This window comes from Chiloscyllium plagiosum, unplaced genomic scaffold (assembly GCF_037043375.1).
Source record: "Chiloscyllium plagiosum isolate Xiang-an unplaced genomic scaffold, Cpla_swu_hap1 HiC_scaffold_1, whole genome shotgun sequence".
Lineage (NCBI taxonomy): Eukaryota > Metazoa > Chordata > Chondrichthyes > Orectolobiformes > Hemiscylliidae > Chiloscyllium > Chiloscyllium plagiosum.
The window spans coordinates 62,488,064-62,502,614 of NW_028270139.1; the positions used below are offsets into that span (position 1 = coordinate 62,488,064).

General features: G+C 40.7%; 1 protein-coding gene and 1 long non-coding RNA gene across 6 annotated transcripts in view; one reads left to right on the forward strand and one right to left on the reverse strand.

The window, feature by feature from the left end:
* The window catches only part of arap2 (ArfGAP with RhoGAP domain, ankyrin repeat and PH domain 2), a 311,926-nt gene that overhangs the window by 255,827 nt on the left and 41,548 nt on the right, over positions 1 to 14,551 (reverse strand). For all 5 annotated transcript variants that reach the window (XM_087987064.1, XM_087987070.1, XM_087987078.1 and 2 more), the window contains exon 2: positions 7,473 to 8,551. In XM_087987064.1, coding sequence (XP_087843190.1) covers positions 7,473 to 8,365 — 893 coding nt within the window. In that variant the 5' untranslated portion in view covers positions 8,366 to 8,551. The remainder of the gene's footprint in view (positions 1 to 7,472; positions 8,552 to 14,551) is intronic.
* The window catches only part of LOC148152129 (uncharacterized), a 170,644-nt gene that overhangs the window by 148,018 nt on the left and 8,075 nt on the right, over positions 1 to 14,551 (forward strand). The window lies entirely within an intron of this gene.

The window sequence follows — 14,551 nt, forward strand, 5'->3', positions numbered from 1 at the left end:
CTGAGGCACTTGGGGCTGTTTTCATTGGAGAAAAGAAGGTTTAGGGGTGACTTGATAGAGGTGTACAAGATGATTAGGGGTGTAGATAGGGTTGACAGTGAGAACCTTTTTCCACGTATGGAGTCAGCTATTACGAGGGGGCATAGCTTTAAATTAAGGGGTGGTAGGTATAGGACAGATGTCAGCGAGTCGTGAGTTCATGGAATGCCCTGCCAGTAGCAATGGTGGACTCTCCCTCTTTATGGGCCTTTAAACAGGCATTGGATAGGCATATGGAGGATAGTGGGCTAGTGTAGGTTAGGTGGGCTTGGATCGGCGCAACATCGAGGGCCAAAGGGCCTGTACTGCGCTGTATTTTTCTATGTTCTATGTTCTATAACCACAAAAAAAGTCTTAGAAACAATTGAAGCATACGTTAAAATACAGCAGTGTCATTTGAGTTTGAAAAAAAAACGGGAGAGGGCCAAAATCTGCCTGCAAAAGAAGGTTACATTTATCATTTTCCTATTAAACAAGATGGTTTTGACATATTCGTATGGCAATTCCCAATTTTGAGCAAAAAAGTTTGAACAATGTTATGTGATCCTTGTCAATAATCCCCTGATAAGTAATTACTGAACATGTTTGAATACTTAAAGATAGACAAAAGGTTGTACTATGACATAAATGTCTAATTAAAGAAAAGGAAATCACTTCTAAAACATATATAGAGAAAAAGAGGTTAACTTTTTTTTAATCAAAATACATTCCAAAAAAATCTAGAAAGGCTATGATAGATTACTTATTTCATGCAAGTATATGCAAGTTATTTTCAGAGTACATTGGGACTTGAACATTCTAAAATGCCCCCTCCCCCACCTTTATTTTTTCTGAGAAGAGTAGGGCTTTCTGTTATCCGCTCCATTCAGTACCAACATAATCACACCAGTGTTATTCCAATCAATTGTATATTGAAATTATAATGACAGCCCCAACTGCAACTCCAATTACAGAGAGCCAAAAATCACTAATCAGATCACATGAAGTACTTTTTGGAATCAATGGTGCATTTATACTATCCTTCTGGCATTGGTGACATGTTGTCTCGAACACTAATTATCAAAAGTGAAGTACAAAATTGGGAAATCCATATCAATATCAGATTCACAACAAAAATGAGGTACATCAATAGCTTACAATTTAATAAATGTAGGCAGACTACTGCAATATTATTTTAACAATGAAAAATAATTGTCTGAAAAAAGTTGCTGAACAATCATTAAAAAATGATTTCAACAATGAAAGCAAAATGTATTTGAAATGCATGTTTGACTTCTCTGATTTCTTGCTAATCCATCACAATATGACTCCGCAAGTATAGTATTGTTAAAAATCAAAGAAACATTGACAAAACAATGAGCTATGAGAACAAAAAGGTGAGCTTTTTAGGCTTTTTACATTTTTGAATGTAAAGGCATTGATTTGACATGGTCTTATTTAGATAATTGCTACTGATGGGATTGCAAGTGGTGAACCAAAATCAGACACAAGGCATTGTGGGGAATATATAAAGGCGCATTGAAATGAGCTCAAATTATTATTATTGCATAGACTATATTAAAGATTTGTAGAGCTAATTAATATGTATCTGAAGGTTCACAGCAATTACACAGTATTGCTTCAAAAATGTTATTAATACTACTTTGACATCCCTGTGCTGATTTGCTGTCAGTCTGCTTTATTGGGGAGTGCAAGGAAATGTCTCTCTGCTGTTTGACAGGCCAATTGCCATGCTAAAAAGTTCTCCAAACTATATCTTGCAAAGTAAGAGATTCTGTTTGCCCACGAGAAATTGATTTGCTTCCCACACCCCACTTATTCAATAATTTAAGAATGCGTTGCATAATCCCTGTAATTAATGTCCACCCACTAACTCACCTCTTCCCGTTTAACTGGTGTGGAATGGAATGCTAAAGCTGTAGCACAAACCAGCTGATTCCATACATACATCTTACAAACACATGGTCCTGTTTATCTCCATCTGCTTATCTGGCATATCTATTAGCTTTGTGGATTTCAGGATTATCTGACGATTGAAATGGTCACAGCCCCAGACATCAGTGTCAGTTCTCCTTTGTGAGCCCCGATCTAACATTAGTCATCAAGAGTGCCTGGAGTATTTTGGAACTGCTGAACCTCTGCATCAGATTAAGGAGTCTCCCAAAAAGATGACTCAATTCTAATTTTTCACTGACAAGAATGGAACCTTGAAATAAACTCTCTTTAAAAACAACAACTTGCCATCCTCTATCATGCAAAGGATTGGTCATGAGAAAACTAACAAACATAAGTTTAATCTCTCACAAAAGGGCCTGTTCTTACAAAGATCTACAGACAAATAGCAGAAATCAACTTAAAAATAAATGAAAGTCAACTGACATGATTAGATTACTTACAGTGTAGAAACAGGCCCTTCGGCCCAACAAGTCCATACCGACCCGCCGAAGCGCAACCCACCCATATCCCTACATTCACCCCTTCGCCTAACACTACGGGCAATTTAGCACGGCCAATTCACATGATCTGCACATCTTTGGACTGTGGGAGGAAACTGAAGCACCCAGAGGAAACCCACGCACTCATGGGGAGAATGTGCAAACTCCACACACAGTCAGTTGACTGAGGCGGGAATTGAACCCGGGTCTCTGGCGCTGTGAGGCAGCAGTACTAACCACTGTGCCACCGTGCCACACACAATTGCCTTCATGAACATGGTGTGGACTCAAATCATTCCTCACCAGTGTTTAGAATATTTACAGAGGCACCTTCTATGTTAGCTGCTTCACTATAACTCAGTACAGTTCATTCTGAGCACTGTTCATTGGGGCAAATGGTCCAAGTTATCAAAACAGAGACTTTTATCCAGCTACAGTTACATTAACATGTGCAAAGTTAGTTGATTTCATTGAGATATTAATAAGGAGTGCCACAGTTCCTAAAATAGCTCACCCCACAACTGGCAACAAATAAGCAATTGCAGTCCTGTTGCTGGCTCAACTATCCTTACCATCACAAATGGCAACTGATTGGCACAATTCACTCTCAACAAAGGAATGCAAGGACAAAGTTTAGTTGGTGGCCATGACTACTATACAATGCTTAGAAAGTTGATATTATGCAAGGACAAAGCTGATTGAAGTGTTTAACATTGACATTAACTAAGCTTATGGAGTTGTATTGCTTGTACAATTTGAATTTCCTCAGGATAACATGGGGGAGCAGTTTAGCCTGAACATAGATTTGGTATCAGGACAAATTACAAACAAAACTGTGTTCAGGAAGGTTATCTGCACGGGTATACTCTCACAATAAGGCAGCAACAGACTATTAGATTCAGCAATGAGTAATGAGCCAAATTTAGTTAAAATCTTAACTGCTCAGCTCCTTCACTTTCGCACTCAGACAATCCTCCTGACTCAGAGAAATTCTTGGCTCTCAGGAAGGTAAGTTAATTGTTTGGGACATAGATTAGCTTGATCAACATGAAGGAAGCTATGCATATCATTGGTGTCCATGAGCCTTTGGATCTCCTACACTTTTTCTCCCCTCCCACCCATTTGTTGTTTATGTTTTGAATTTTATGCTATGTTAGGGCCTTCAGATGCCTACAGGAATACAGTCATTTTCAGACTGTGGTGGAATTTCCAGTCTGTGAAAGCTTTGAGCTCATGCTCAATTCAGACCTACATCGCTTGGTCATTTTTGTCAAACCAAAGCACAGAGTGACTAAGTACCTTTTTGCAGATGCTTTTTAGAATCATCAGGAAGTATGGGAGCACTTTAACTCCTGGTGGGTGGATACTAAGAGTTTGATAGTCAAGCATTTACCAAGGAGGATTGCTTTTGGTGAAATCTTTGAGGCTTTCATGTTAATTTTCTATCAGTATTGCTTATTTTGTCTTTATTCATTGGGAGTTCAGTCGAATGGAAAGGATAGATTGGATAAGGCCATGATACATGTAGTAGTTTTCAATACCCATCATGAGGACATTTCTAGTGCTTTGTTCAAACAATGATGTAGTTGAGCAAGGTCAGTGTTTTGACTATGAATGTTATCATAAGGGCTGTACTCATTTCACTGGTGAAACGTGGCTGATTATGCTCATGCACAAGCCATTTTCTTTGAATAGGAAGCCTTAATTGGGATTTGTTTTCCCTAGACAGTCCTTATAAATCACAGCTTTCTGCAGATTTACACACTTCATAATTTTGGCACAGAATTCTCCAAGGGATCCAACAGTTTGTCACCTGTTGGGATATAAGCTAGTGATTTGTCAAATTTGGTGTAGAATCTCTCCTTGGTCTCATCTATTGCTTTAGGTGTTGAAGCAGATGCATTGGTGTTAGTAGCATGCTTATTGTTCCTTTGGGGAAGCTAAGCACTCATGGCACCAGTTTATCCAACAGGAGGAAGTCAGTGAAGTACAAGCCACGTTCATTTTCAAAGCTCATCCTATGGAGGCATTTTTCTCCCTCTGGAAGGCCCTTCCACAAAATGGCTTACCTCCCACCTTGCTCATTCTGTTGGCCTTATCCTCCCATCATGCATCATTTAATCTGAAATAATGGATGTTTTAGGGACCCAGATATGATGGTGTTACAGCATTTAGGTCCATCACTGCTGCATTTGTTTGGATATTCTAGGCCAAAAACCTCATACTTATATGACTGGAAGATGGTTCTATCTTATTAAATGTAGGGTGGCTAATGTATACCAAAAGCAATGGGCTTTGACCCAATTAAAAAGGGGTTCTGATTTGATTGAAGGCCAGTCTCAATTGTCAAACAGGATTCTGGTGTTTCTTCACTTCCCCAATTCTGGGATGGCCCAGTTTCTCATACACATGCCTGCAACATGACCACAGCATGCCACGTTACTGGATTCCAGTATCCAACTCTCCCTAATGACACGTGAATACTTATATAAATATTCAATGTGGTGACCAACACTATAAAGGTTGTCCATTTAAGCAAGTACAATGACTACAGGACGAGATAGAGATTTGCAACAATAATCATGGACACGGTGGGCCTAATGGCCTCTCCCTCTGTTGTGAATGTTCTATATTCATCTACAGGTGATCAGAGCTTAGCAGTTGAACTTCTTTTTGATAGCACACAAACAGTGTATATTATTTCAGATCAAGTCATTCTATTCTTGCTTTGCCACTTCAGAGTCAGAGCCAACCGTATTGCTGTGGTGCAGGAATCACATGTAGACCAGACCAAGTGAGGATGGCTGTTTTTCTTCCCCAAAAGGGTATTAGTGAACCAGACGGGTTTTTTATGACAATCGATCTTTGTTGCCTGGCCACCATTGTGGAGACTGGCTTTCAACTCCAGCATTTATTACTCTTCTTCAGTGTAACTACCAAATTCCCTCCTACAACCTCCATCCCTCACCAGAATGGCATTGAGGACTCACTTTCTCAAATGAAAGCCCAACAATCCCCATCCATCCACCATATTCCAAATGGGGGTGTTTGTTCTCTTTGGATTCAAATCACTACTTCCACATGAATATTTTATCAGGACTCGCACAGGTCCTAGGGATGGCTGCCTTTCCTTAGGCTATGGTGTAACATTTTTTTTTCCAGTCTTACTCAAATACATGTGGCAGCACGGTGGCACAGTGGTTAGCACTGCTGCCTCACAGCGCCAGACACCCAGGTTCAATTCCCACCACAGAACGTGTGGAGTTTGCACATCTCCCCGTGTCTGCTTGGGTTTCCTCCAGGCACTCCGGTTTCCTCCCACAGTCCAAAGATGTGCAGGTTAGGTGAATTGGCCATGCTAAATTGCCCGTAGTGTTAGGTGAAGGAGTAAACGTAGGGGAATGGGTCTGGGTGAGCTGCTCTTTGGAGGTTCGGTGTGGACTTGAGCCGAAGGGCCTGTTTCCACACTGTAAGTAATCTAATCTAGTATATCCTCATCACTGCTTAATGTACATACGCAGTTTCCTGCTCTTGCACAGAGCTGAAATAGTTCATCGACAGTGGTTTCAATTTCCCCCTTTCTTGACCTCTTATCAGGAGTTCCGAGGACAGCCTATTAACAAATATCTTTGACTGCAACTTATGTTGACTGCACCTCCTCCCATTTTGTTTTCTGGGGGATTCTTTTTCTTCCTAGATTCAGCTCAGCCATCATTTCTTGTTCTGATGATGCCACACAAGTCCTTCCAATATATCTTACTTTATGCATAAGCAAGGATTCTCTTTCAATATGATAGACAGTGGCTCTCAAATTGACTTATCACATTTCTTGCACACCTACTCTCCCTTCAAGAACCATGATTGAGTTCTCCTTGTCTGCGACTTCCATCACAAGAACTTTCACATTCAATAGATCATCTTCCACCATTTTTACTATTTAATATACTGTATTGACTGCTCATCATGCAGGTGTTTTTCCTCTACACAGGGAAGGCCCAGGGGGATTGGGTGGTCAATTAGTACATATTCAGGCCAAAGGTCTGGGGAAGGTTATAGGTTTGGATCCCGCGATGATAGATGATAAAGTTGAATTTGATTATTAAAAAATGCTACAATTAAAAAGTAGCCTTCTGGTGAACATGTAGCCAGTGTCAATTGTTGTTTAAAATCCATCTAGTCCACGAATGCTCTTTAGGGAAGGAAATCTGCCATCCTCAATTGGTTTGATCTACCTATGACCCACAGTAATGTGGTTTTCTCTTAACTGCCTTCTGAAATGGCCTAGACAGCCAGCCAATCAGTGCAAGGGTAACAAATACTGGTCTTCCCAGTGACACCCATATTTTGTAGAAGAAAAAGAATAAACAGTGAGTAAAGTCAAGCTTCCAGCCATCTGTCATTTTAATTCTGTAGCTCAATCCCATGCTGACCTTTTGCCCTCTGCCTCCTACACTGTTCTACTGAAGTTTCATGTAAGTTTACCAAACATGAACTCATCTTTCAGTCAGAGTATAGAAGGCTGCCTAACTGCAGTTCAGATCCACTGTCCGATTTTTTTGGACAGAAGTGTTCAGCAATAGTTATGCTAATCCAATTTGCTGCTCGCCTACACTTGTTTATTTGTTCTGTTTATCCCATCTCTTTTTGCCCTGCACATTCAATTTCTATCATTTAATCTCTTCCACTTTCAATCACACCACAGAATTCCCCTTTGATTTCCCTTCCCAGTTTGTACCTGCTTAAGGCCCATTACATCTCTAACTTCATCAGTCCTAGCGAAAGTTGCTTGGCTTGAAAGGTTAAATTTGTTCCACTCTCCACAGATACACTCACGTTTACCAATGTAAACTTTACCAGATGATTTGCCCTGCAATATTTCAGTTGCATTTGCTGTGGTACCCACTTACAGTAAAGGTAGAAATGTAACTTCATCACTGAAAAAAAAATCAATTCTTTGAAGAGTAGTACAAAATTATGAAGTGGAGTTTATTGCTTTACCTGACGTCTGTAGAGTCTGGCATGGCTGCATACACATCAGGGAGCTGTGGCACTGGTCTGTTTCGAAGATCAGATGCTGTCACAGGAAATGAAGTAACCTGCTCTACGTTGCCCAGGTGACCAACATACAAATCATTCTGCACCATTTCTCCTTGAAATTCAAAGAAGGGCGAGTCTGGCAGAGTGACGATTAAATGTTGCATTTCCGCAGAGGTGGAATGTTCCTTTGTTAAGTAAATATTTGAGGAATCAACTGAAGCAGAAGGCAGTGGCATCCTATCGGGAGTGAACTTGAGAGGTGGGGTACCCTGGTGAAGGCGTGGTGGAACTGGTGGTCTGCTGTCCACATCACCTTGTGGGTCACAGAAATTAAAACAGGCTTCATCTGGCTCAAACGCATCTACTTTCAGGTTCTTACCAACTGGAAATTTCTGCTCTACTTCAACTCGTTGCATTTGAGAAGATGGGATTTTGTTTTTAGACTGAATACATCCATCAATGCTTACTGGGTCTATACAGTCTGAAGTAAAGTTGCCTTTAACAAAATTAGTTCTCAGCTTTGATGCAGGTACGCTTCTGCCAGGTTCAATTTTAGGAGGGCTATGTAAACTTAACACCTGATTCTCACTCTCTAAGTCCGTGTCTCCAGTCTCAGGACTTTTAGATACAGTCGTCGCATCTGCTTCTGGGAACACAGAGTTCAAATGTTTAAGTATTCTTTTGCGATGTCCTGTTGGACCAATCCCAATCTGAAGAAGAATTTCATTGTTCATGTGTTGACAGTCCTCAACAGTGAAATAACCAGACTGCTTGAAGTGGTTAGTGTACTGCTCCAGATGAATACTGAACAACCAATCTGCGATATCGCCTCTACCCTCACTGGATGACAGCATTGTGCCGATTTCACTCTCATACCAGTCTTCACGGTTTACAGCTCACATCCTCATTTTCTTTATCCCAACAGAAGTTCGATGCAGCCACTGGATTTCTTAACTGACTTGGAGATCATTGAATGTGGAACTTACATTGTAGTCAGAAGTCCTTCCTCCTCATGATGTCACATCAAACAGCACCCTTTTCTGAAGCAAAGTTAAAAGATTAGAAATGCAGGTTAATCAATTTATCACAAAAATGAAAATGCCATCATAGACTATATAGACCATTGAGTCTGCTCTCCATTTTGTCAGGCATAAGAGCTCTTTTGTTTAATTAATTTCAAAGCGATACTCCTTTCTTCATGTTTTTTAGGCCTAAATATCAACATTTATTTTGAACTTTTCACTTGAATTAACATGTAATTGACTTTTGGGAAAATGCATCCACATTCTCATCACTCCCCTGTGTAAGTATTCTTTTAAAGTCTGAGTTTGTTACGAACTGTATAATGTCAAGTTTTAAGGTTGTGTTACCTTCTGAATTCTCCCACAAACAAGAAAACCATTTGAAATCCATCCTTTGAAAGACTGATTTCAAATAAAGGAAGGTAACATGATTTCTGTATTTTGAGAAGCACAGCTGGAGCAAATGAATGTGGTTTATGATTACCTCACAATCCTGGCAAAAACAATTCCACTATGGCCTGTCCAAACTTGTCCTCCAATCTTGTTTAGATCCCAAGGAAATTGATGTTTTTTTTTAAAAAGTAGAACGCTACACTTAAAAGTTTTTACACATTCTGTTGTTAACCCAAACTGGAAAATTCCACATGCCCTGACATTATCCAAGATTTGTAACATGACAGAATTTCAGCTGGAATACTCTCATTACTAGCTGAACTGACTAGGACCGAGCAAGTGTGATAACATAACCAGCAAGTTAATGCCAGAAACCCATGGACGTGCCTTACTTATAGGTACCGCTCTCTTTCTTCAATGCCCAGCAGCTCTTGTTTACTTATCCAGCTCTACATTTTCAAGTTACCAGTGATGCTTAGTGCTTGAACATATAGCTATAATAACATGATGCTACTTCAGGCCCTGAAGTAATCCACATGTAAATGCAGGCAATAACAAGGATATAATTGGCATTTCCAGAGCTTTTGTGGCACGGTGGTAATGTCCCTACTTCTGATTCAGGAGGCCCCAGTTCATGTCCCACCTGTTCCTGACATAGTAACATCCCAAAACAGGTTGATCAAAAAATACCTAGAATTGGCATTTTTTTAGTTTTATACAAATCAGGTACCTACTTCATGTGAGTAACTATGCATCTAACATTTTATTTGTAATATTTTGATGGTAATTAACCAACTGAAATATGTGTTTATTCAATCAGTCTTGTTCTCATTGTGCTTCAATATTTCAGTTAAACATCAACACATAAATAAATGAATGCTAAAAACAAAGTTCAAGTGGTCACTTATGAGAAACAGACAGCAGTACAAGAAGTTATTTTAACAGTGCTCTTCTCTATCACCCTTCCCAAATAATTAAGGATCTGGAATCTGAAATTAACAATATTCCTCTTCCTTTCAGATTCTTTCTGCACAGTATTTCTTAGCCCATAAAAAAAGGAAATTAATCTGCTATTAGGTATGTAACAACAAACTCACTTGTAAATACGATTAGCCATAAACTTGTGGCTGGAGTTTACTTTATTCTGCAAAAGATTGCTCAGTGTCACCTCAGGCTGGAGTCTTTAAGTGGTCATCTTAATACAAAATGGTATCATGTAATTGTGCTTTCTCTTTTGATATGTACTTCATTAACTGCTACACATTTGGTTTATCCAATTATCACTGCACTTCAAAGGCGACCAGAAAATAAACCTCATTCTTCTCATTTCTCTCTCCCTCCAATTATGATACCAATTTTGCTTTGTCTGTGTCTGCCAGCATATTTATATCTGCATGTATTTGGAGAAGGGAAGTAGGTTGTAAAGGTATTGAAGTTTTAACGAGTGGAGTTATTTGTTGGTAGTTCTGTGTGTTCTTTTGTCTTTAGAACCTATTTACTTGTAATAAGCAGTCTTTGAGTCATAAAGATGTACAATACAGAAACAGACCCTTCGGTCCAACTCATCCATGCCGACCAGGTATCCCAACCTAATCTAGTCCCATTTGCCAGCACTTAGCCCACATCCCTCTCAACCCTTCCTACTTATATCCCCATCCAGATGTCTCTTAAATGTTGCAATTGTACCAGCCTCCACCAATTTCTCTGGCAGGAATACACACACCACTGTCTACGTGAAAAGGTTGCCCCTTAGGTTCCGTTTATACCTTTTCCCACTCACACTAAATCGATGCCCTCTAGTTTTGGACCCCCCACCTCAAGGAAAAGACTTTGTCTATTTATCCTCTCCATGCCCCTCATGATTTTACAAACCCCTATGGAGGTCAGCCCTCAGCCTCCAACGCTCCAGGGAAAACAGTCCCAGCCTGTTCAGCCTCTCCCTATAGCTCAAATCCTCCAACCCTGGCAACATTCTCATAAATCTTTTCTGAACCCTTTCAAGTTTCACAACAGCATTCCCATAGGAAGAAGACCAGAATTGTATGCAATATTCCAAAAGTGGCCTAACCAATGTCCTGTACAGCCGCAACATGACCTCACAACTCCTGTACTCAATCCTCTGACCAATAAAAGAAAGCATACCAAACACCTTCTTCACTATCCTATTCACCTGCGCCTCTATTTTCAAGGAGCTATGAACCTGCACTCCAAGGTCTCTTTGTTCAGTAACAGTCCCTAGGACCTTACCATTAAGTGTATAAGTCCTGCTAAGATTTGCTTTCCAGAAATGCAGCACCTCACATTTATCCAAATTAAACTCCATCTGCCACTTCTCAGCCCATCGGCCCATGTGATCAAGATCCCGTTATAACCTGAGGTTACCTTCTTCACTGTCCATTACACCTCCAATTTTGGTATCATCTGCAAAGTTACTAACTAAACCTCTTATATTCACATCCGATTCATTTATGTAAATGACAAAAACTGGTGGACCCAGCACCGATCCTTGTGGCACTCGACTGGTCATAGGCCTCCAGTCTGAAAAACAACCCTCCACTACCGCCCTCTGTCTTCTACCTTTGAGCCAGTTCCGTATCTAAATGGCTAGTTCTCCTTGTATTCAATGAGATCTAACCTTGCTAACCAGTCTTCCATGGGGAACCTTGTCGAACATCTTACTGAAGTCCATATAGATCACATCCACCGCTCTGCCCTCATCAATCCTCTTTGTCACTTTTTCAAAAAACTCAAACAAGTTTGTGAGACATGATTTCCCACGCACAAAGCCATGTTGACTGTCCCTAATCAGTCCTTGCCTTTCCAGATATGTAAATCCTGTCCCCTCAGGATTCTCTCCAGCATCTTACCCACCACCAACGTCAGGCTCACCAGTCTATAGTCCCCTAACTTGTCCTTATCAACTTTCTTAAATAATGGCACCACATTAACCTACCTCCAGTCTTCTGATGCCTCACCGTGACTATCGATGATGATATAAGTATCAAAGAAAGGGGCCCAGCAATCATTTCCCTAGCTTCCCACAAAGTTCTAGGGTACACCTGTTAAAGGTCCTGGGGATTTATCCACTTTTATGTGTTTTAAGACATGCAGCATTTCCTCCTCTGTAATATGGACATTTTTCAAGATGTCACCATCTATTTTCCTACATTCGATATCTTCAATGTCCTTCTCCACAGACGCGAAATACTCATTTAGTATCTCCGCCATCTCTTGCAGCTGCACACAAAGGCCGCCTTGCTGATCTTTGAGGAGCCCTATTCTCTCCCTAGTTACCCTTTTATCTTTAATGTATTTGTAAAAACCCTTTGGATTCTCCTTAACCCAATTTGCCAAAGCTATCTCGTCCACCTTTTGCCCTCATGATTTCCCTCTTAGGCATACTCCTACTGCCTTTATACTCTAAGAATTCACTTGATCTATCCGGTCTATGCTTGACATATGCTTCCTTCTTTTTCTTAACTAAACACTCAATTTCTTTAGTCATCCAGCATTCCCATCAGCCTTTCCTTTCATCCTAACAGGAATATACATTCTCTGGACTCTCGTTATCTCATTTCTGAAGGCTTCCCATTTTCCAGCCGTCCCTTTACCTGTGAATATCTACACCCAATCAGCTTTTAAAAGTTCTTGCCTAATACCGTCAAAATTAGCCTTCCTCCAATTTAGAACTTCAACTTTTAGATCTGATCTATCCTTTTCCATCACAATTTAAAAACTAGTAGAATTATGGTCGCTGGCCCTAAAGTGCTCCCTCACTGACACCTCAGTCACCTGCCCTGCCTTATTTCCCAAGGGTAGGTCAAGTTTTGTACCTTCTCTAGAAGGTACATCCACATACTGAATCAGAAAATTTCCTGGTACACACTTAAATTCCTCTCCATATAAACCCTTAACACTATGGCAGTCCCAGTCTATGTTTGGAAAGTTAAAATCCCCTACTATAACCACCCTATTAATTTTACTGATAACAGATCTCCTGACAAATTTGTTTCTCAATTTCTCACTGACTATTAGGGGCTCTATAATACAATCCCAATAAAGGTGATCATCCCTTTCTTCTTTCTCAGTTCCACCCAAATAACTTCCCTGGATATACTTCCGGGAATATCCTCCCTCAATACAGTGTAATGCTATCCCTTATTAAAAATGCCACTCCCCCTCCTCTCTTGCCTCCCTTTCTATCCTTCCTGTAGCATTTGTATCCTGGAACGTGAAGCTGCCAGTCCTGTCCATCCCTGAGCCACGTTTCCGTAATTGCTATGATATCCCAGTCCCATGTTCCTAACCATGCCCTGAGTTCATCTGCCTTCCATGTTAGGCTTCTTGCATTGAAATAAATGCAGTTTAATTTATCAGTCCTACCTTGTTCTCTGCTTTATCCCTGCCTGCCCTGACTGTTTGACTCGCCGTTGTTCTCAACTGCACCAGTCTCAGATTGATTTCTTTCCTCACTATCTCCTTGGGTAACCCCCCCCCCTCCCCACCCAACAGTTTAAATCCTCACAAGCAGCTCTAGCAAATCCCCCTGCCAGTATATTAGCCCCCTTCCACTTCATGTGTAATCCATCCTTCTTGTAAAGGTCACTTCAGAAGAGATTCCAATGATCCAAAAATGTGAATCCTTCTCCCATACACCAGCTCCTCAGCTATGCATTCACCTGCTCTATCCTCCTATTCCTGCCCTCACTAGCTCGCAGCACCAGGAGTAATCCAGATATTACTACTCTCGAGGATCTCCTTTTTAAATTCCTGCCTAACTTTCTGTATTGCCCCTTCATAATCTCATTCTTTTCCCTTCCTATGTTTTTGGTTCAAATGTGGACAATGACGTCCTGCTGGTCCCTCTCAGTCATAGAGAGTAATACAGCTCAGAAACACAAACCTTGGTCTAACTCATCCGTATCCACCAGACATCCCAATCTGACCTGGTCCTATTTACCCTCTAAACCTTCCTATTCATATATGCATCCAGATGCCTTTTAAACATCGTAATTGTACCAGCTTCTACCACTTCCTCTGGCAGCTCATTCTATACACGCACCACCTTTTGTGTGAAAAGGTTACCCCCTCAGGTCCCTTTTAAATCTTTTCCATCTTCCAAAACTTATGCCCTCTCCCAGCCGAGGAAAAAGACCTTGGCTATTTACTCTATCCATGCCCTTCATGATTTTGTAAGTCTCTATAAAGGTCACCCCTCAGCCTCCGACACTTCATGGAAAAAAGCTCCAGCCTGTGCAGCCTCTCCCTTTAGCTCAAGCCCTCCAATCCAGGCAACATTCTTGTGAATCTTTTCTGCACCCTCTCAAGTTTAACAACATACTTCCTGTAGCAGCGTCACCAGAATTGTACACAGTATTCTCAAAGTGGCCAAACCAACCATGCCGCAACAATGGCATCCCAACTCATGTACTTGATCACTGAAGGCAAGCGTACCAAATGCTTTCTTCCCCTCCCTGACTATGTGTAACTCCACTTTCAAGAAAATTTGCCTTACCAAGGAAGGGTCTTACCATTAATTGTCTCAGTCCTACCCTGGTTTGCCTTACCAAAATACAACTTACATTTAACTAAATTTGCTCCATCTGCCACACCTTGGCCCATTGG